At 39.6% G+C, this 21,604-nt stretch overlaps 1 protein-coding gene across 2 annotated transcripts; it reads left to right on the top strand.

Annotated features, from left to right (window-relative positions):
* The first annotated feature begins 218 nt into the window (after positions 1 to 218).
* On the top strand, positions 219 to 20,312 carry ncaph (non-SMC condensin I complex, subunit H). Of its 2 annotated transcripts, none has more exons than XM_021308923.2 (18): positions 219 to 342; positions 1,395 to 1,621; positions 1,728 to 1,818; positions 2,091 to 2,183; positions 2,569 to 2,686; positions 4,930 to 5,081; positions 5,342 to 5,531; positions 5,662 to 5,744; positions 7,480 to 7,667; positions 9,145 to 9,290; positions 10,650 to 10,756; positions 12,808 to 12,927; positions 15,140 to 15,247; positions 15,447 to 15,590; positions 17,137 to 17,247; positions 17,396 to 17,472; positions 17,721 to 17,796; positions 20,064 to 20,312. In XM_021308923.2, the coding sequence occupies exons 2-18, from the start codon at positions 1,401 to 1,403 to the stop codon at positions 20,121 to 20,123; spliced, it is 2,085 nt and encodes a 694-aa protein (XP_021164598.2). In that variant the 5' UTR covers positions 219 to 342; positions 1,395 to 1,400; the 3' UTR covers positions 20,124 to 20,312. The 2 variants fall into 2 exon arrangements, with proteins under 2 accessions (XP_021164598.2, XP_021164596.2); XM_021308921.2 differs by having other exon boundaries at positions 4,921 to 5,081.
* Positions 20,313 to 21,604: the final 1,292 nt, after the last annotated feature.

Below are 21,604 nucleotides of genomic sequence, written 5' to 3'. Positions count from 1 at the left end.
GAATAGGATTTGAAATGTGAACCCTAGCCCCTTATGCTGTCTTTTTATTTGTATTGCATTTTCTTTTAGCTTACTCCCCTTTTTGCACTCTATCCTAATCGTTAATCCTAATTATACCATTTTGTACGAAAGTTTACTTTTTCGTTTGCTTTATTAAGAAAAAGCTCCCTACTTCCGGGGACGGCTATACGTAATGACGTTTTGTTGCAATACGTAAACCGTCCGGCGCAAAATTCAAACTGATCAGGAAGACGGTAGCGCGGCTCTGTCCCGTTTTGTTGACTATTAAATACAAATACCCATAAGAGGAGGAGGGCTACGTCGGAACTCTGAAAACATAAGGTATGTTGTGTTTAGAAGTTTTTATCTGAGCTGAACAAACAATGAGGTGGTAGTCAGATAAAAGATCGGGTTGTTATGCTCGTGTTGAGTTAGCGCACCGCTAGCAAGGCGAGTTCGATCTCCCATGTTGCGGGATTGAGTTTTCTGTAAAACAAAAATGATGATTATGTTATCTAATTTTCTTAGCATTTTAATAATAGTTTTGCTAATAATGATCGAAAAAAGTTCACTGCATAAGCATGGATTTAATAAATAGCACAAACTATGTGTTGTTGATGGGAGATCACCCGAGTCGTGAGTAAGCTCGGCATGAGAAAGCAAACAAAAGGGATTAGAAAAATGTATTCCCTCGAAGGAATATTTAAATTGATCAAAACAGTCAGTCACCTGCCATTCTTGTAGTTACGATCTTCTCGACCCGTTTATTTTTCTTGTTTGAGAGCACTAGGGTTCTCATACCTGCTGCCAGGTCTGAATGAGCCTCTATATGATCATCCGTGAGTAGGTAAATGTGTCTACCAGTCTCTAAGTCCTACTGGTTGTCCATCCATGCGTCCAGCCAGCCAGCCACTGGTCAGCTCTGTTTTTTTTATTTTTATACAGATCTTCTATTTAAAATCTAGGGTTGATAGATATTCTGTAGTGAACCAAGCTAAACTGGAGCAACATCTCTGATCATTTGATTATATAAACATTAAAAATGTGCAGGAAGCTGGCTACTGATTTCCAGCAGAGAAATTTTAGACATATTATTGAAAGCTTTTTTTTTATTTCAGGTTTGCATGCTTTGTTTTGTCTAACTGTAAACTTGTCCACCAGACAGCGAATTAGCTTTTCAGTCCATGGTTTGAGTGGAAATTCAGCAAATCTAAGCAAAATATGATTGAACCAGAATTCTGTTTTTAATTGTTGGCTATGATCAACATGTTCCACACCCAAAATAAATAAGTATGTGCAAGCATGTAACGTTGATGTATTTAGGCTTTGCATCTTCACCCTTTAATTCACTTATTCTTGTTGATGGGGGGGAAATTATTTTTCTTTGCACCCAGATAAAAATGAGTGCGACCTGCACACCTGTGTCCCGGGTGCGTCCGGGATGGAATTTGTCTTCTTTGAACAAGAACAAAGGTCTGTCTCCGGGAGCCTGCAGCACCCCGCTGCTGGCAGCCTTCCCTGGCAACGATGACGAGCAGGAACGTCGTCAGCGCAGGAGATCAAGAGTCATCGACCTTCAAGCTGCCAACGATTCTTCCTTTGCAGACTCTACTTCTCACAGGTGAGCTGTGGGGATCAACGTTAAGAACAGTACTTGCCACATGTAGTATGGGTTTGGCCTGTTTCCCTGTGTCTCGATGGCTTAATGGTTTTGTGCTTCTGTACAGTGCTGTGGGGACTCCCGCTTCTGTGCCCAAGCTGTCGAATGCTCAGATCTCAGAGCATTACTCCACCTGCATAAAACTTTCCACCGAGAATGTAAGTTTATCTGGACAGACTACACTGCATTTAAAGGAAATTAACACTTAAAAGCTACACATCTCTGTCTAAAATGTCAAGAAAAATTAGAAACTGTGGAAAAAGAAAATAACGTACAGAAGAACACTTTGTATTTCCAGATTTTATTCATCCCTCTGTGAAAAAACTGTATCCATGCATCTGTTTTTTTTTCTTTCCTCCCTCCCTCGTTGTTTTGCATGTTCCAAATATATTGCTGGACAGTTGTTACTTTTATATTTATTTCTTTTCAGAAAATCACCACCAAAAATGCCTTTGGTCTGCATCTGATTGATTACATGGCTGATATTCTGAAACAGAAGGACTCTGAGATCACTAACTTCAAGGTATGTCTCTTGAAAGCTACTGGTTTGTCTCTGAAGCTTTTCCATTGTTAGAATAAATATCCAACGAGGAAAGATAAAATGTACATTTAATCGTAAGTTTTATGGCAGATGTAGACACATAATTTAAAATGTCTGTCTGCAAAAAAAAAATGTTATTCATGTTTTAAAGAAAAACTATTGAAATGAACTCAGTCAAGAGTAGCATTTGGATTTGGTGTAAGCCTTAAACACAACAAAAGACAGAATTACAAAATAAATCTTGTCACCTATACTGAAAATGTTATCTCTATTTTAAAGGTTACAGAAGATTTAGGGCGACTCACACAGAGGTCCCAAGGGTTTTAAATTTAATAAATATAATGTTTGTTCCGTTTATGTCCTCCAGGTGGCCGCTGGTACTTTGGATGCGAGTACAAAGATCTACGCGGTGAGAGTGGATGCTGTTCATGCTGATGCCTACCGAGTGTTGGGTGGTCTTGGTGCTGAGACTAAACCTGGAGAGGGTGAGAATCCAACATTGTGTGCCGTTTCAATAATTGTCCTAAATCCCCTTGTAATACCTCCTCACATACACCCCTTAGGGGGCGCACCCCGCTATTTGAGAAGCAGTGCTGTATATGGATGTAGTCAGCTCTGAGTGGTCTCCTCCGATTCAGCTCTGGACTTTTATTGGACCGTTCTAATGGACATTAAAGTGGAAGTCTGGTCAAAAAGTTAAAATCAGTGGATCATTAGCTATAACTAAAACTAATACGTTTGTGGTGATTTAATGAATTTAGCGTTAATCAGTAAAGAAATAAAAACATAAATTGTCCTCGCAATCACTGATACTGGGGGCGGCCATTATTGCCTAAATATGGGCAAAAACGGCTGCCTGACATCACATCCTGTGACGTAGCATTGCGGTGAGCCTAGGGCAGTTCTCCGCGCTTTACAAGCAAACTCAATAGGAACCGTTCTACACAGCTGCGATCAACAACAATTATTTCGGATTTCCAGAGGACTTCACCATTGAAATTCACGAGAGCTATTGTTGAAGCAACAATGCCCACGTGCATGGCAGTTGGATGTTGCAATACATTGGGTAAAAGTGGAAAAATAAGTTATTTCAACTCTGCTCCTATGGCAGGATGAGCTTCAGTGCATTATGAGGCGGAGGGATATTTCCGCTGGTGTCTGAAGTGCGGCAGTGTCACTTAGTTCGGATCCGAAACAATCCACTTCACTTTCTCAAACAAGCCCAAAACTGCAACCCGCAACTCGTGAAAATAACAAGCGACTTTAGAAAAAAGAAGACCAAAGTCGCATAGAATAAGTGGACTTTGCAACAGTGAGCACGGGTCTGTTATGCAAATCTCTAGCAATTTTGGAACAACGTAAGCCGAGGGGGAAAAAAACAAACACAATCCAGACGGCGTGGTGAGGGGAAAAAAACAATAATGCTGTTAACGCGCGTTAAAAAGGCGCCGTTATGGTCAAACAAAGTTAACGCGTTAACGCAACGCGTTAAAACTGACAGCACTAATTTTAATTGATATTTAATTGAGATATTCCATCGGCAAGAAGAACAAACTGAGAAGAATAACACAAAAATAAGGAGACGATGATGATGACTCCCATCGCTGTCGCTAATTAATCCATCACTCTCTGCTTCGTATAGAGCCCTGGTCGTCGCCATCTTGGATAATGGCGCGTAGTGACACACAACAGCCTTTGGACTTGCTCAACAGCCGGTCCCGCGATGTGACGTCACAAACTGGGAGGTGACGGTACTATTCTTGACCAGAATGGACGCCACCACATAAACATGATCCAATGAAAATTACTCCTAATTTAAAAAATGTATCATTTAATGAACAGTATGTAATAGTTTTATATTTAAAGTACTTTCAGCAGTTTGAATTCTGAATTTGCCTGGACTTTTCCTTTAATGTTTTGAGCTAGGGCTGGACGATAATTCAATAACAATATATACTGATCGATAGAAAAAAAGAGCAAATAAAAAGTTCGTTTGAATAACAGTGTTTCATCCTTTTGCATTCTAGCCTATCACGTAGGTTAACATTGCATTCATTACATCCTTCCAACCAATCACAAACACAGACCCAGGTGCTCTGCCTGTTTAAGTGTTGTTGCTGAAGGAAGGGGAACTTTCTCTTCATTGTCCTGCCTCTAACAGGTTTTATTTTAGGTGTGTGCTGTATCTAGGCTCGTCCTCTCCCATCTTTCATTGTGGAGATGGTATATTTAGGATGATGTGCAATGTTGACTGTGTTAAAAGCAGCACAGAACTCCACCAGCACATGCAAAATGTTATGTTAGTGTCTTAACAATAAAGCAAGAGGGTGTTCTATCTCTTCAAAATGTGACATTTCATTAAGAAAGTAGAAAAGTTGTACTTTATACCACATTTTACATTTCTTATGATAAAGATTCTTCTAATGAAACCTTTACAAACAGGAACAGGTTTAATGTTTTTAAAACCCCTTTTTTATAAGAGGAAGAATGAAATATACTTGAATCACAGAGTTGTTTCTATTTAACAAGCTCTTAGCAACACATGAAGATCTACTTTACAATAAGCAGTTCAACATTGAACAGGAGCATCAGCTACTGTGTCATGTCCCCTGGTTACTCCACACCTAGCACTATTTCTTCATAGTTATTTTTAACTGTCGGCCCAAGCAATATGTTCTGCATTTCCTTTTTTATTCGTAATTCATTTGTACTCTTTGAGGTTATGCAGATCACGATCAGGCGGGCGCGGAGGGGGACGATGACGAGGGAGCTGGAGGAGACATGATTGCAAAGCAGCCAAAGAAAAAGAGGCCGCCTAAAAAGACCGTGGAGCAGAACCTGAGCAACATCAACAGTGCAGAGTCTGAGAGGAGATGTGAGGTAACACGGCTGACTCTATGGTAAAGCTGTTCAACACAGTACCAATTATAGATACATTCTAACTAGATTAAGGTTAGTAGGCAGACCGGGGTCACTGTTTAATCCCTTCTTCATTATAGCTGCCTGTCTTTGGTTGATCCATCAACTTAAAGGAATGGGCCCTTTGATTACTTTGCCAGCTTTACTTTGTATCAGTTCTTCTTTTTGGTCCTATGCGTATATTTCTTTAAAAAGACTAACGGCCCCCATCACACATGCAGGTGGACCCCATGTTTCAGCGGATGGCCTCATCCTTTGATGAGAGCAGCACAGCGGGAGTCTTTCTGTCTGTTCTGTGCAGTGAGAACAGTCGCTGCGAGCTGCTCTTTGCCTCTCACATGATCCCCCTGCAGTCCAGACCCTCCTACTCGCCTCCAGCTCCACAGAGAGTCTCTGCATCACCGTTCAAGGGTAAAAACACAGTAGCACATGCAAAAGGAAATGACTTTTAGTGACATTGGTTGAATATTTGAGCTGCTTTTTGGAGCTGTTTTCTACAAGGAATGCTAAGCCCCCGCTTTGTGTGCTCTGCTTCTGGCAGCCGGACTCCAGCGTTCCCAGGAGAAAAGCTGCATCTGCCCCTCGCTGCAAGACTTCTCCTTTACAAGCTGGAACCCTGAGCAGGTCAGAGGAACCATCTAACTTAAAATTTAAAAATGTTCTTCTCAAATTATATCACAATACATCTAAAGTTACCTGTTAATTGTATAGATTTCCATACAAAAAGGACGATAAACCTCTTCCACAAATATGGGCTTTGGTAGATCATTGAGCTCTTTGCTTTTAGGTCTGATTTCAGGCTTAAAGGTATTTTTTAATGCATTTTGCGAGTATTATTTCTATTTGATGTGCTGCAGTCAGCTACAACATACTCACAAGTACGGCCAGTGGTTAAAAACAGTTTGCACAAAATCCTAAGTAGTGTTAACTTAAAGTGATTTGCGCTAAAGCAAAGCTAAATCTTAGAATGAGTGCCAATCTTTTTTTTTTTTTTTTTTTTTAAAGTAAGAACTATCCGTTTTTCCCAGGGTGATTTCCTGTTTTCTCTGAAGGCTGACCTACCAGGTGTTCCTGACTAACCGTTTATTATAAGGAGAATAACACGAATGGAGATGTGCCACATGTGTTTCCGCTAGAGCTAGTAGCTTTGAATCCAAAATAAAATGAATGAATCACAATGTTATCCATGTTGTTAATGAGACCTTTTTGGAGAACCGATTGATAATATACCACCGTGATTAATTAAACGAGTTCCGCCGGTTCTTAAACTTACACTTGAAAATAAAGATTTACGCTCTTAGACAATCTTACATTTTCTGAACTATAGTGTGTCATCTCAAAGCTCGCCTTGCCAGCTTTCAGCTGTGCGGGCGGTCGAGGCTCGCTGTGGTGAGAGAGAACTCTTGCCTCCCGGCACATTGCTTTAAACTCCTGCTGGATTCTCCCAACGGGTTAAAAGCAGAAATAATTTGGTCAAATATCTAATGTCAATGTTTGGTTAATTCATTATTATTCGTGACTAATGAATTGATGTACACTGCACAGAAAGTTATGTTTAGTTTTTAAGTTATTAAAAGTTTTATTAAAAAATAACACAAATCGTATGTCAGCAATACATTTTATTCAGTGGTATATTTCCATAGCAGTATAAAATTACTTTGAACATTTGACTTATTAATGAGAATAAATCTAAAAGATAATTAAGATTTTAAGCTAAAGATTGTGAGCCATCATGAATATGTAGAGTGGAAAATAAAAACAGTGTAGTTATTTACGGTGGAGGAGGGTTCCACAGACTAAGCCTCGTTTGTTTATCAGTAACAATTATACCAACGATGGTATGTAGCAGGGTTGTCAAGATAATCAATGTCTTGATATATTCAATACAAGAAAGCAAATTATTCAAAGATACAGATTTGAGTATCTAAACTCAAACGCCCCCTTTGAGCTGTGCAGCGCTGCATCACGGCATGCAAAGCTCCACTCCGAAACGTGATAAATTACCGTTTTTCAGTATTTGACCTGGAAATCATTGTTTTAAGTTGATTATTTGAAAATTGTTTGATTCTAATCACGGGTTACTTGATTGGTGCTTAACTACTCTTTTCCCCATTTTCTAGTTCAGTTACGATGACATGTCAAATTGCTGTGACAATAAGACTCTAAATTTAAGAGACAGTTTAAAACTATTTAAAAGATAATTTCCCCAGGTCATCAGAATGTACTGGACAGGCAAAACCGATAACCCAGTGGTAATTTCTATAGATGTTATAAATACTAGTTTGGGTATAAAGAGAGCCGGAGCAAACTTAAGATTCAACCTGACGAGGCAAACGTATCTTGTGTGATCTGCCTTCAGACCATTAATCAGCTGCTGGAGAAGATGAAGCAGGGTGAGCACGTGTTCGACGTGAATGCTGAGCCGGAAGCAGAAGAAGACGACTGCCCTGATTTTGATGCTGATCACGAGGAGGGGTTGGCTGACTGTGAGGAAGGACTGAAGGAGCACAAGGAGGGCTGGGTGTCCTCGGGTTCTGGCAAAACAAGGTACGATCACTGACACTGTCAGTCCAACCTTTAGAAGTATATGTGGTTACAGTTTTTAGAGCACAAAGAGGGCCTTTTTTATGTGTCGAGCACTAAATGTTTCAATTATGACCATTTTTCAGCCTACCTGTCATGTCATTTATCCATTTTAAGCAACTTTCTCGATGTTGTTGATCAGTTCTCCCACATTTTCTATGTTGTGCCATTACGCATGGTTTGAAGTTATTTAATGATTAATAAATAACTCTGTCCGTTAGGTGTTGTCTAGTGAATATCAGCCCAAACAGCTGATATTAGGACAATAGTTGAAAGGAATGATTCGAGCACTGGTGTTCTTTTAAAAGCAAACTCTGCACATATAGAATAAATGAGTGACAACTTTGCTTCGAGTATTTATAAGAATTTATTAACAGAAATAAATGAACATCAGAGAAGACCACTATAGAATGCTGTTTATCTTAACACTATATATCAATCAACAAATCCTCTTTACTAGGCTAGTGAAACTTAACTAAACTACTAGGCAAAATTAAGATAAAAAAAAAGAAGCTAAGGAACTAGCTTCAAAATAAAAGGACGAAATAAAATGGTTGAAAAGCATCAGAATGATTCAATGAATCCTGGTTCACTGCCGATCCAAGTTAGAGAATTAAAGTTCATCTTAAAAAAAGTGGAATGAGATCAAATATCTTAACTAATTTAGAACATTTGATATGTTATTCAACTGATTCAAAATGCAAATTCTGACATAAAACATTAATTGAGAAAATACATTTTTTAAGAATGATTTGCTCAGTAAAAATCCATGCCTTTAGGACACTTAATTTTTATGAATGTGATTCTTCCTCCAGAGAATAATAAAGAGGAAGCTGCTGTTGTAGCGGACGACGTTTTGTAGATGAGTCAAAGCACGCTGATGAATGTGCACAATACAGACTGAATGATGGCAGTGTAGAAGATAAGCAGCAGCTCCTGTGGAAGGTTTTACTTCTTGAGTTGCTGCACGGCGTAGTCTCTGGGCCTTCTTCCACACAGTGTCCTTGTGTGAGGACCATCGTGGGTCCTGAGACTGTGCGGTTCCTAGGAACAGGAAGTGATCCAGAACAGTGTTGTTGAGCATGAAGAGGGGAGACGGTGTGTGGGGGGTGTTCTCCGGAAGTCAACCGTCATCTTCACCGCCATGAGCGGTTTAAGCTCCGGGTCTTGACCCCCACCATTGGACCAGCAGACCAGACCACAGTGGTGTCACCTTAAAACTTCAGGGGGTTCATACCATTTCCTATCAAACTTTATTTATCAAACTTTATTTATTGACCACATTATAATGAACAGTGAAATGTAACACTATTTTGCAGAGTTAACAAAAGTAGGATAGTTAGAGCGAATATCTAACCAAACAATATTCATTCCTCTTCCTTTCTAAGTTTACTTTTTCTGCATGTTTTGCTTTTAAATGATTCCTCTGTTGCTCATAAAGGGACGTGATTCCCATTGGAGAAGGGGACATCGCCACCATGTGTTTGCAGCTTTCCTCTCATCCCAGAGAATATTCCTACTTCAGCCCCAGGACCATGGCCGCCTGGGCCGGCCCTGGATACTGGCAGTTCAAACCAAAACACAAGTGTAAGCGAAAAGGATTATATTTTCTTTTTCTATTATATTTTTTCATTACACTTCCAAAGACGAGCACTTCAAACTTCAAGCATACCAGTAACCTATAGATGACCTCTCAGGGAGGTGATGAGCAAATTCTTCTTTTAAAGGGTGTGTTCGATTTGTTTCTAAGGGACATTTGCAGACCGTGGGCTGCTGATGTGGTTTATATCATATGTTCCTGTTGTTGCATCTTGATAATTACCACATGATCAGCTCAATCTGAAATTCGACAGACTTTTCCTTATCATTCGCTATATTGTGCCACGCTCTTTATTTTACGAGTCATAGCTAGCCTTGTTACATGTTTACTGACAACGAAGGTTTATAATGCAAGTGTAAACCAGGATTTCCTAATTAACGTTGCGAAAGCTCTGACTCAGAGTAAGATGTAAGTAAAGGTGTGGAAACTTTGAACGCTGAGATTAATAGGTGTTCACGTCTAGCCTGGCTAGCCAGACCGACTTAAGGTGTAAACATGCCGTATCAGTGTGGAAAGCAGCGTGTAGAGCTCGGTTTCAAAGGCGGGACTAACAGGGTCAGCAGAAGCAGGTTGGACCTAAACAGGCCGACCACTGACCAACAGCAAGCAAAACGTTCTGTTTTTGCCCAGCCTGTTCAGGACATAATGAAGGACATCATTAAATCTTTGTCCCGTGGCGCCCGCCACCTTCGCTGTTATGGTTACAGAAAAGCGCTTCTGCATAATGAGTCTTTCTGGCACTAAGAGTGACGGATCGTCAATTCCCGTCTGCCACATTCTGATTGGTCCGGTACGTTTTAGACAGAGAAAACTGACAATCTGTGTATTGAATACACGTGGTGTAATCAGTCTGGCCGGCCAGGCTAGTTAACGCCAATATGAAGGCACTTGGAATTTGTCAAAATAAAGTTAATTAGAAATTTGACTTTACATGGAGATATATGTGCAAGTTTTCTTTCAACATAAACCCATATCCCATATTTAGATTTTAAAATACATCCATTTATAACTGTTTCTTTGCATATTTGAATTGAATATCCTAAAAAAGAAGACATTAAATGCTAAATATACATTTGTTACGTTAGGCCTAGTGGAGAAACGGTGCATAATTAAATTCAAACCATACAACAGTGTTAGACAGGACAGCTTGGTAAATTAAAACCTTATAAGCACTATTCGGTTTATTGTTTTTGGGGAAGGAAGAGATATTATGCAGATATTGGTTATACTAACACACACGAAGGTTGTCTTGTGCTTTGAGTGGGAGCAAATGATGCTCTCTCATTCATTAATGATCTTTGTGGCGCACGTCTTCAGAAAACCGATTGTTTTTCTTTCTGTTCCAGTGGATCATGTTCCTGACAAAGAGACGCGTAAAAGGAAACCCAAAAAGACCTTTGAAATAGACTTCAGTGATGATGTCAACTTTGACTTGTACTTCCACACCACAAGGGTAAACCACCTTTCAACCTGTCACTCAAAACGCCGCACATTTATTCAAATGTTCAAAAATGTCAAATGTTCCTCTGTGTACTCATCTGAACACGATTATTTGAGATGACACAGAATTTTTTTTTCTCTTTAGCCTCTTGACAGATTGTGGTGGGCATTTTTTAATTTATTAAACACCACTGATACATTCTTCCTCTGCTGTGTTTTAATTAGCCTTCAGCATCCAGGGCTTTTCTTTTATTGCCACTGCTGCATTTCAGTGAGCATCTGTTAAAGTATAAAGTTCAAGGCGTTGCTTCCGATCATCTAAAGTTTACCATTTGTTTTCTTCACAAGAAATGAAACTATTGTAAAATCATTTATAATATTGCTTTATTATAAATGACTTTGCAATAGTTTTGCTTTAGTCAACTGTTTTGAAATTCGACAAAAGCAGTGAGCATCTTTCTGAAAATGTTTTCTCACTGTTTGAAAGCCCCATAAATGAGTTAGCATAGGCCTTGATACACTGTAGTACTGGACATGCTGTCCTGTAGAGAATGGGTAACAACCCCTGAATCTTTATAAAGTTACAACCATGACCTCTAAAGTATTTTTTTCACAAATATGAAAGGCAAGTTTGTTTATAAAGCACATTTCAGTAACAAGACAATTTAAAGTGCTTTACATGAACTAAAAAACACATTACAGAGGAAAGCACATTGCAGTAGAACAATAGCAGCAGGTTAAAATATTAGATAAGTTTGACTACAAACTAAAACATTAACATTTAAAGGCAATTCTAAACAATTGATTTTTAATCTTGATTTAAAGGAACTCATGGTTTCAGCAGTTTTACAGTCCTTTGGGAGTTTGTTCCAGATAAGTGGAGCAGAAAAACTAAATGCTCCTTCTCCATGTCTGGTTCTGGTTCTGGTTCTGGGTATGTAGAGTAGGCTGGAGCCAGAAGACCTGAGTGGTCTGGAGGTTAATGCAGTGACAACAGGTCAGTAAACTGAAAAGTATGGATCAAGGCACACAGCGGACATGTCGGGGACAAAGCTGTGGAAGGGTGAAGGTTATAAAACAATATCTTGAGCTTAGAACATCTCAGCTGTTCAGTACATCATCTGAAACTGAACTGGAAAGAGTTTGAACCAACTGCAAACCTACCAAGACATGACTGCCCGTGTAAAATGACGGGTTGGGTCAGAAGAACATTAAGCTGGGTCAGCCAAGAGGCCCATGGTAACTCTGGAGTAGCTTCAGAGAGCCACTGATCAATAGATTGGGACAATCTATTGACACAACAATTACTAATGCACGCCACAAAGCTGGCCTTTATGAAGCCAACGCTGATTGGACGTTCGTTTGGTGAACGGCTCCAAATTTTCTTCAACGGAGGGTAGCCAGACTGATCTGCGAGTGAAACCTTGAAAGCTCGCGAGATCAGGATGGTCTCACGAGGCTAACAAAGCTGGCCTTTATGGAAGAACAGTAGGAAGAAACCCAGAAGTGTCATTTGCTGTCAGCCAGAAGGCATGCAGGGCACACAGCAAATGTGGAAGAAACTGCTCTGATTAGCTGAACATGGTGAGACGTGCTGGTGGCAGCAACGTTGAAAACTGATGTTTCCATCCAGTCGGGCCTAGCTTCAGCTAACTGGCAAAGAAGGTGAATAATTCTGTCTTTAAATGCGCAAAGCTGACAGACATACCCAAAAAGAGTTGGTGCAGTAACTGCAGTGAAGCTGGTTCTTCCATAGAACCCCCACACTTTTCAGATTTAGATTTTTAAACATTTTGAAAACTTTGTATCATTTCTTTTTTTCTTTTTTTTCAATTAAGTATTCCTATGTAATAGCCTATACTACAGAATCCCAATAAGTTTGTGTTAAAGATTGTGGATGTAACATGACTACATACATACATATGAGAGGCGCTTTAGCTTCAACAACCTCATGCACTTTGCTGAAACACAGGATTTCTGATGCCTCCTCAGCATCTAGTCTCAAATGATGCAGATGAGATGTGGACTGTGTTGAATCTCCTGTTCCCTTCTCCATCGTTACAGGCTGCCACCAACAACAACAAGTCCGCCCTCAGTGCCAGCAACAAGAAGACGACCCTGCCCGTAAATTTCAAGTTTGCCCCAGAGACGCTCTCCCAGCTCAGCCTGAAACCCTCCAACTCGGTAAGATTTGGCTCTAACTCCAAAAAACAGCAGTAGTAATGACTTTTTTTGGACATTATAATGAACAGTTCTATGCTTGGGTGGGAATCTGACTAACCTCACTACATTTAAAGGTGTGCAGGAGAGCGTGTAATGTTTTCTTAACAGTCAGTTGTTTTTATTAAAATAATCTTTTAGGAAAGCAAGCCTGACCAACAGAGTTTTGAAAAGCACAAGTTGTAGAGACATTGTTGTAGTGTCAGCATTTGCGCCTGCGGGATATTGTTTATCTGCTTTTCCTGATGATTATACGGTGATCAAAGGACTCAGAGGTTTCTTATAAACTGGTGTCACACATTGATGCAGCACAAACACAATTGTTTAGAAGAAATTGTGTCACAGAGCTTCCCTAAGTCTTCACTTTGAGTCACATTGTACTGTGTTGCCTTTTTGAAGTGACTGAGAGGTTGGGCACTGAGAGCGTAAAAATATCTTGTTCTTCAAACATAATAACAAGGTTCCAACGCATGTTATGAAAAGCACAGAATTTGATTTAAAGTTTGGATAAGAGTGAGAAAAGAGATTAAAGATGTGTTTCCATCTTTATTTCCAATCTTATTATCTAATAGTTGTCCATCCATTCTTCCTTCCATCTGTTTGTTCTTGATCCAGTCATCCATCCCTGAATCTATCTATCCATCAATCTTTTGGCCATCCCAACCATCCGTCCATTAGTCCTACAGTCAATATTCCCTCTTTCTATTTGCTATTTGTCCACAATCCATTTGTTCTGATGTCCATCAAACATCCAACCATTGGTCTATCTGGTTGTCCTTCCTGCCTTCTTTTTTTTTTAGGTTCTATATTTAAATCTTGACCACTGTTGTTTGCACTTATGGTTAAATACTATGTATGTTTTAAAGCATAGTAAGAATATGGAAATTGGAATCTGGTAATGAATGGGAACCCTATACTAAGAAATAATTGATACCAGGGTTGTCACGGTGTTAACATTTCAAACTTGATACCAAGAAGAATAAATTTTCGATGCTGCAGAAGGCACAGGGTTATTTCCGATTACGAGCAAAATATATGATTACTTAGAATATGAAATAATGGTAACTTAGGGAAAAACCAGTGAGTGGGAGACAATTTGGCCTTCATTTAGAAAGTGTCACTTTCCTGTTTGGTAAAATAGTAACCAAGATAACAGTATAAGTGTTAATATCTTTTATGGAAGTGTTCCCCTTTCATACAGTTGTGCAATCATTTTATTATAATTATCTTTAGTGTGTCACTGTGCCTATCCCTTTGCCTGTAATTTTGATGTTGATACTTGATAAATTTTACCACTGAGGTACAAATAAAGGAATATTCTAAACTTAGATCATTTATGGTTCAAAACAAACAAATCTAGCGCATGCAGAACATATTTTTACAGCGTAAACAAGGATCTGGTCGATGCAAATATATTTAGCCCGGTACAATTTCCCCCTTTTTACTTATTTCCTTTAGTGATCAACTAGAGCTGCTATGTTTTCTTCTGTTTTTCTGCTCTAATTGTCAGCTCCAGCCAGACTTTACCATAATCTGTGTCAGACCGCCAGAACTCCATCATTGGGTCTGTGTCCATTACGCTAATCTTTAAACAGATAGCGTTGGCCTTTGTTGTCTGGTAGATTTACTACTTCATTATCCTGACCTTGCTCTCAAACGTCAGTGTCGTAGCATTAGCATAGCTATTTTAGTTTTTTCCTTTCCGTCGGCCTCATGCGGAACATTCCTCCAAACAGCGCTTTTGTGTTTGACGTGTGGCCTAAAGAGGGTTGCGTGTTTTCCTCAGGCTGTCCTCGACATGTTAGCAGAGGTTAAACTTCCAGCAGCACATCATTGTCTGGTCAGCCTGGCTCAGGTGAAGCTGCAGGGAGCGGGGGGGCTATTACAGCGCTGCAGCTGGACGAAGTGACACAATTTGGGCAAAAGAGAATGAGTCAGTTTAGGTTGACTTTGACCTAAATGAGTATCTTTGAGTGATACTTTATTTAGTATCAGTTATTCTGAGATGTTGATTATTTTGATGACCTTAGTTGGTATATTTAAGTTCACAACTGACCTTCGTATCTGAAAAATATCCAGCAAGCAACAATGGTACAGTGTCATTCTTTTGCTCTGTCTTTTAACCTGAATGTTAACCAGATTTTCCAACATAAAACATGTTTTCTTCACTGCATAGTTGGGTGGAGAGGCCCAGAAGAGGCTGTCTGGAGAGCTTGGAGAAGGCATCGGTGATTATGACTACAACAACCCCAACGATACAGCGAACTTCTGCCCAGGTCTTCAGGTCTGGAAACCATTGTTGTGTCTGCATAAACCTGCTGACTTTGTGGTATATGTTACCAGAACAGACCAGATACAAGCCTTCCTGATTATAATGTCCAAATGGGCTTATAAGGCCAACTTTAGTTTTACTGAAGCTACTCGTTGACTGAACTAGTAACAGCAGCCGGTTTCAGGCATGAAACTGTCCACTCCTTTTGCAGGGCGGTGACAGCGATGATGATGTGGAAGGATTTGCTGGTTCAGATGACACGCAGCCGTCAGGTGACGGTATGCCTCCGCCTTCACAGGATCACGAGGAGGTGTCCATATACGGGGAGGAAGATCTCGTACCTGAGCCGTACAGGGTACGCTGGATAATAGACAGCTAAATTGTTTTATGCTTTTTGACAGTATAAAAGTTCTTTTTTTTCTACCAGTATGCAGTGCCTTAAAACACTTGAACTTTCATGTTATAACCACAAACGTCTGTAATTTTAGATTTTTGTGAAATGAAGATATAATGGATTAATAACTTATTTTCAAGCGTCCAAACCAATAATAATAATAATAGATTCCTGCTGGTATGTGGCAGAGTCCTCTAAACCAGTGGGGTTGGTACTCAAAGCTGCCCATGTTGGTGCTTTTAGGGCAAAGCTGATGTATTATTTTCTTTAGCTCTGTTCAGTAACATAGTTGCTATCAATGACTAAACAGGATTGTCCAAAAATGGAAACATCCGCTGCTTTTCAACCTGATTTAATTCTATTCCAGATAAGTTTTTTTAAGTTTGCCTTGAACGAGCAGCTTGTTTAATTTCGGTGTACTAAATCAATTTCAGTGTACAAATTGTCAGTTATCCGGGTCATCGCACAGGCTTAAATTGGAGGCAACTTGGACCTTTTTTTTTTTTTTTAACATTTCAACACCTATCCCGGAGTCTTTGTCGATTCTGGCAGATCGCACTGAGCAACCTGTAGTTGGTGCACTGCTGTTTTTAAAGACATGGAGGACCATCCTCCCAGCATTTCTCAGTCAGATGCGAGGCAGTGACCCACCCGCCACAGTCCTGGGTCGTTAGAAGCTATTGCTTGGTGTAAGTGGAGTACTTAGTCACCTGAATCGTGATGAATATCGAGATATTTTTAGTCCATATCGCCCAGCCCTATGTTGGAGGACCAAGCTGTAAACACTGGGGAGTAGAAAGCACAATCCTCCCTCTCTGGTCAGTGTTGGCTTTTCTCTTTTGACAAAGATGGCTTCTTTCTCCCCTCCTTTAAACCATCTGTTCTCTCTGTACAAAATCATTGTCAAAAGTGCGTCCTTTGCTCTTGGGGTGCAAGTGGGCTGCTGCATCTTACCCAGAGCTGTTAGCCGTCCTGTGCTGCACCGGGAGGACAAAGCATGTTCAGAAAAACTGAGCTACAGTCTGGTTGCCCCAGCTTTAAGCCTGTTGGCTGTCTTCAGTGTACTATGTCCCATAAAGGCAGGTATTCATCACCACAACACAGACGCCAGCTTCATAGGGTACAAAGACTCAGAAAAAATAATTTAGTCTGGAAGATTATTGAATTTAAAAATGGAACCCAGGAGTTTTTTGTTTTTAGTATATCAAAATAGAAATCCATTCTGCACTTTTCTGATTTTGTTTTATGTAAAACTTGTCAAAGACCATGTATTGTTTTTCTTCCATTTATCAACTATGGACTGCTTTGTGTCGACCTGTTGCATACAATTTTAATTTATTACATTGAAGTTTGTGGTTAACTGAACAAAATGTGAAAATGGCTTTACAGGCATGAAAACTTTTGCATGGCACTATTTATTTTGTAGCTTCATGTGTGAATTCACCTATTTCCTTTGCAAATTGGAAGTGTTACTGTTTGGTAATTTCTCTGTTACTTTTCTATAAAGGTGAACAAAATTGAAATCAACTATGCCAAGACAGCGAAGAATATGGACATGAAGAAGCTGAAGAACAGCATGTGGACTCTTTTGACTGAAAGCCCAGAAAAACCAAAACAGGTAGACCATGTTTTTTTTTTTTGACAACTTTCATTCAATCAGAGTTTGCGTGAGGTGAGCAAAGTAGGGAGCCAGTTGGCTTTAGCTGGATTTGTTAAATTCTGTGTGTTCAGGTCTGTTTTATTGGCTTTTACCTTGATGTTCCCAGCAGGTGGAGGAGACTGCAGCGGCTCCAGTGTGTGGAGAGAAAGCCTTCAGTCAGACCACAAAGACTCTGCTTCAAAGGTACGGGCCAACCTGCTGACCTGCCTGCGATGACATAAAGCTAGTGAAGAATATTAATCAGAGACGCACTCACGCTGCATGAGAATATTGAATACAAGTTCATTCAGCATGAAAATAATCCCTGGTGTTCTTTAATTACTACCACTTCAATTTCTCAGATAACAATTTTGACTTCCAATTAATGAAAAGTATTTTTTTTTTAGAAGGCGTCTTTGTTTTACCGTTTCTCTCCTTTTGTGTTGGTCCAGATTACCAAACACTATGGCTCAGAACCTGTCGGTACCACTGGCCTTTGTTGCCCTGCTGCATCTCGCTAATGAGAAGGTGAGCGTCACTCAAACACAATGCCTGGATGCTTATTAGGAAGTAACGCTGTTAATTTACAAGGCCAGTTCTACTGGTTAGTCGTGGAGAATGAAGATGGGCTTTAAGGATTGAATCCACAAAGGCTGGGTTGGGTGTGCACGCTGTCACAATACTGCTACACGTACACCTAAACTGTACTATCTGTATAGTATAGGTTTTATTGATTAGAATTTATTCTCGCACTGCTATTTGATCGGAGTCAAGTCAGCGGGCTAGATGTGGCCCGGAGGCCATAAAATGTCCAGGGATGCATCTGAAAGGGTCTAATTGGTAATTCGCCATAAGTGCTGTCTGAATAGTGCAATCAGTAAGGAAGGAGGTAGGAAAAGGAGCCTGTATGCTTCCTCTCACGGCTCTTTTCCAGGGAGCTCTCGATGTCTCTTATTGCTGCAAGGAGTCGAAAGGAATCCCACAATTATTGTGTGACATGACGTATAAGCACAGCCCACCTCGTGGATGTTAAACCAAAATGTCCAGAGAGAAGAGGTCTTAAATCAAAGGAAGCAATAAAATCACTACCTGTGATGTGTTGAAATATAATGTGTGTGTGTGTGTGTATGTATGTATATATATATTTTCAACCCATCTATTGAATTTAGTGCACTAGTTGATCTTTTCTTCATAAGAGAACAAGCACTGCAGCCAAAATATGGCCTTTTTTGACCTGCTGTATATTAGCCAGTCCCTAAGCTTGATGTATCATGAAACTGTTGACCTTTTGGGTTTTGTGGTTTTTATTTTATTATTACAATTTAATAATAATAATAATAATAATAATGTTATGTTCAGTGTTTTTTCGCTAATCCACCTCTTATATATTTCAATCCTTATGTAATTTTGTCTGTGTTGTGTGCACCTGCCTGTTGCTTTAATCCTATAAATTTCCCTGTCGTGGGATAACAAAAGGATTAGCTAATGTTATCTTATCTTAAATAACACTTTTTAATATATGTACTGGGTTCTTTCAAGGTCTTAATTACATGTTATGTGTGGGCTCCAGTAACATCCATCCATCCATCCATCCATCCACTGATCTACCTGGATGTTCCCTGGAGGACTGAAACGCCTCAGTCAGAGACGACAGTCTGTGGGTCTGTCGGGGCAATGACAGAAGTTTCGTCTCCTCTCTCCGTTTCTGGGGCTCGACGTTTTCATGTTTTTTCACGTGCTTAGATAAATTTGTTGTGTTTCCACTGAAATGAACCGGCTTTTTACAAAACATACAGCTTGATTTCATTTACGGTATTAAAATAAAGCCGAACGGTGCTACTTCCTCTGTTCATGTTTTTTCGCTGCTGCGTTCTCTCTCAGCTGTTTGTGTATTAAGTTTGTGTGAGAGCTGAGTGCGCGGGCCAGGCTGAGCCTGCGTGCTGATTGGCTGACGCCGCTGAGCCATGTACGAGAGGGGAGGGGGAGCGAGAGAGTGCTGCCGTGACAGCGCGCTGCAGTCAGCGCGCCTGCTGACTGACACTGACTGAAAGCATGATGTGAGCAACATGCGTTAATGCGCGATAAAATAAATATCGCCGTTAATAGTCTAATGAATTAACGCGAAATTAACGCGTTAACTTGCCCAGCCCTAGTTGAAATATAATGTGTATATATATATATATATATATATATATATATATATATATATATATATATATATATATATATATTCATTCTTTCCCATGATACAGTTCTTCCTGTTGACCTCATGAAAGGTCAATGAAGACGAGCTGGGACCTGTAATTAGAACATTTCGGATGCAGCCTCAAACTTCCTGTTGGGACAGCCTACAGCCAAAATGCTGTCGTAGAAAAAAGTTTTCTTTCTAGAAGCTTCTAAAAGCTTCATTATTAATACCTGCAACAATAGTGAAGATGGCTAACTTTGTCTTCTTCCCTCAGTCACAACATCCATGTCAAAGAGTTTTACCGTATTTCCTTTCTCGGGCTTCTGTATGATGCGATGGATGTAAAAATGGTGTTTTGTGGCATAGTTGCAATATTGAAAAAAATTCTCTGGCATACAAAAAAAAAAACAGATGAATGTTGAGACTTGGATGTACGTTCCACTCATTTCTTCTTTTTAAATCTGTTGTTCATGTGGACATATGTTAAGATATTTAAATGCGTTTCAAAAATGACTTCAGAGGACAAGTGCCAACAGCTCCTTGCTGTTTAATGCATCTTTAAGTTACGTTGGGGAAAAATACAAGATTTCTGTTTCTCATTTGACAGAATCTGGAGCTGGTGAAGGTTGACGACATGTCAGACATCATCATCAGACAAGGCCAGTGAGCTGAACGGATCAAGGGACTTTAATGAAGATTCACATTTCCTTTCTTCTGCCTTCTGCCTGATGTTCTTCCTGAAGCTTCCTTTTATTTTACATGTTGCAGATATTTTTCACCTCTTTCTATGTAGATAATATAACTTCTTAACCACAGCGCAAATATTCGTTGTCAAAATAAATGTGTTTTTTTTAAATGTTGAGTCATTCTTAAACCCAAAGATATTATATACGTAAATGGTCTAATTTGCTAATTATTTCATGACAAGAAGTTAAAATTATATGTGGGCGCTTCAGACGGCATGCAGCTGTTGTTGGTCCTACAAGCAGGAAAGGAACAACATGCATCACCTCCTTTGGTGCTGCTGGTGAAACCGGTCGGCCGAGGAATGCTGCTGGCTGGGTGGGACGAGCCGTGACATCAGGTCAACGAGGAGGAGCTGCTGGGGGAGGAACTGCGATGAGGGCCGAGCAAAACCGGTTAAACCATTTTCACACGGGATATTAAATGTAGGAATGGTTGGATTTGATGTTTGTTTGTTTTTTGGTCATTTTAAATTAATGATGCAACCTAAAACCAACTTTTAATCAAAACAGGAATATTAAGGAAACAATTTAATAAGAACTAAAGCACATCTATACAATAGGCCAAGATCTCATCTTTCCTACAGCTGCTCACAAAATCAGTAGAGGCATCATTCTTGGAGAAGGTTAATCTATTTTTTTTTTTTTTTTTTTTTTTAAGCAAAGGGAAAAGAGCTTAACAACTCTTAAAAATAAAAGTCTGATTAGTAGCAGATCTTTATGTCAGGAATAACTTCAAAAGTGAGCGAATGAGAGTAGAGCAAGCAATTCTACAAGGAAAAAAGATTTAAGGACATCTCAATCTGGTCGTCATTTCAATGAGCTAGATTCAAGATTCAAATGTGGAAAAGTAGATCTTTCATTTGAAAGCCTGAGAAGGTTTCATCAAAACATTCAAACCTGAAATGTTATTCCTCATTAATACCTTATAAAAGTATTTCTACGCAAAGCCTTTTCACATTTTGTCACATTGCAACCACACATGTTAATTTTATGTGAATGACCAACATGAAGGAAATTGAAGAAAATGATACATTGCTTTCAAAATCTTGTCTAATACATGTTGGGATAGGGTTGTCCACATTTGAATTTAACCTTTACTCTGAGATGCTGAAATAGCATCGAGCACAAACCACTGCCTTCATTAGTCGCCTTTTTTTTTTTTTATAAACAGATTCCACCTATGTGTAATTCAATCTCAACATAAATACATCTGTTCTGTAAGGCATCACAAAAACCGTTTTGGAGGTGTTAAAAGTGTTTTTTGGGTTATAGAACGACATCAGAGACTTACACCTCAACTATAAAGAACTGTTTGATCCACCATCGAAAGATGTATGTTACAGCAAGGAGAGCATATATCAGAGCAGCAGCCAAGACGTCCACTAAACTAAACTTTTCTCAG

The sequence above is a fragment of the Fundulus heteroclitus genome, chromosome 12 (assembly GCF_011125445.2).
Source record: "Fundulus heteroclitus isolate FHET01 chromosome 12, MU-UCD_Fhet_4.1, whole genome shotgun sequence".
Taxonomy (NCBI): domain Eukaryota; kingdom Metazoa; phylum Chordata; class Actinopteri; order Cyprinodontiformes; family Fundulidae; genus Fundulus; species Fundulus heteroclitus.
The sequence above is the reverse complement of the archived record's forward strand: the minus strand, read 5'-3'. Positions and strand labels throughout refer to the sequence as shown.

Bases quoted from the DNA above. Each gene is read 5' to 3' on its own strand.
- ncaph (XM_021308921.2), top strand. From the start codon at position 1,401: ATGAGTGCGACCTGCACACCTGTGTCCCGGGTGCGTCCGGGATGGAAT. The intron at 1,819-2,090 runs GTAAGTTTATCT...ATTTCTTTTCAG, and splicing joins TAAAACTTTCCACCGAGAAT to AAAATCACCACCAAAAATGC. The intron at 17,797-20,063 runs GTGAGCGTCACT...CTCATTTGACAG, and splicing joins TGCATCTCGCTAATGAGAAG to AATCTGGAGCTGGTGAAGGT.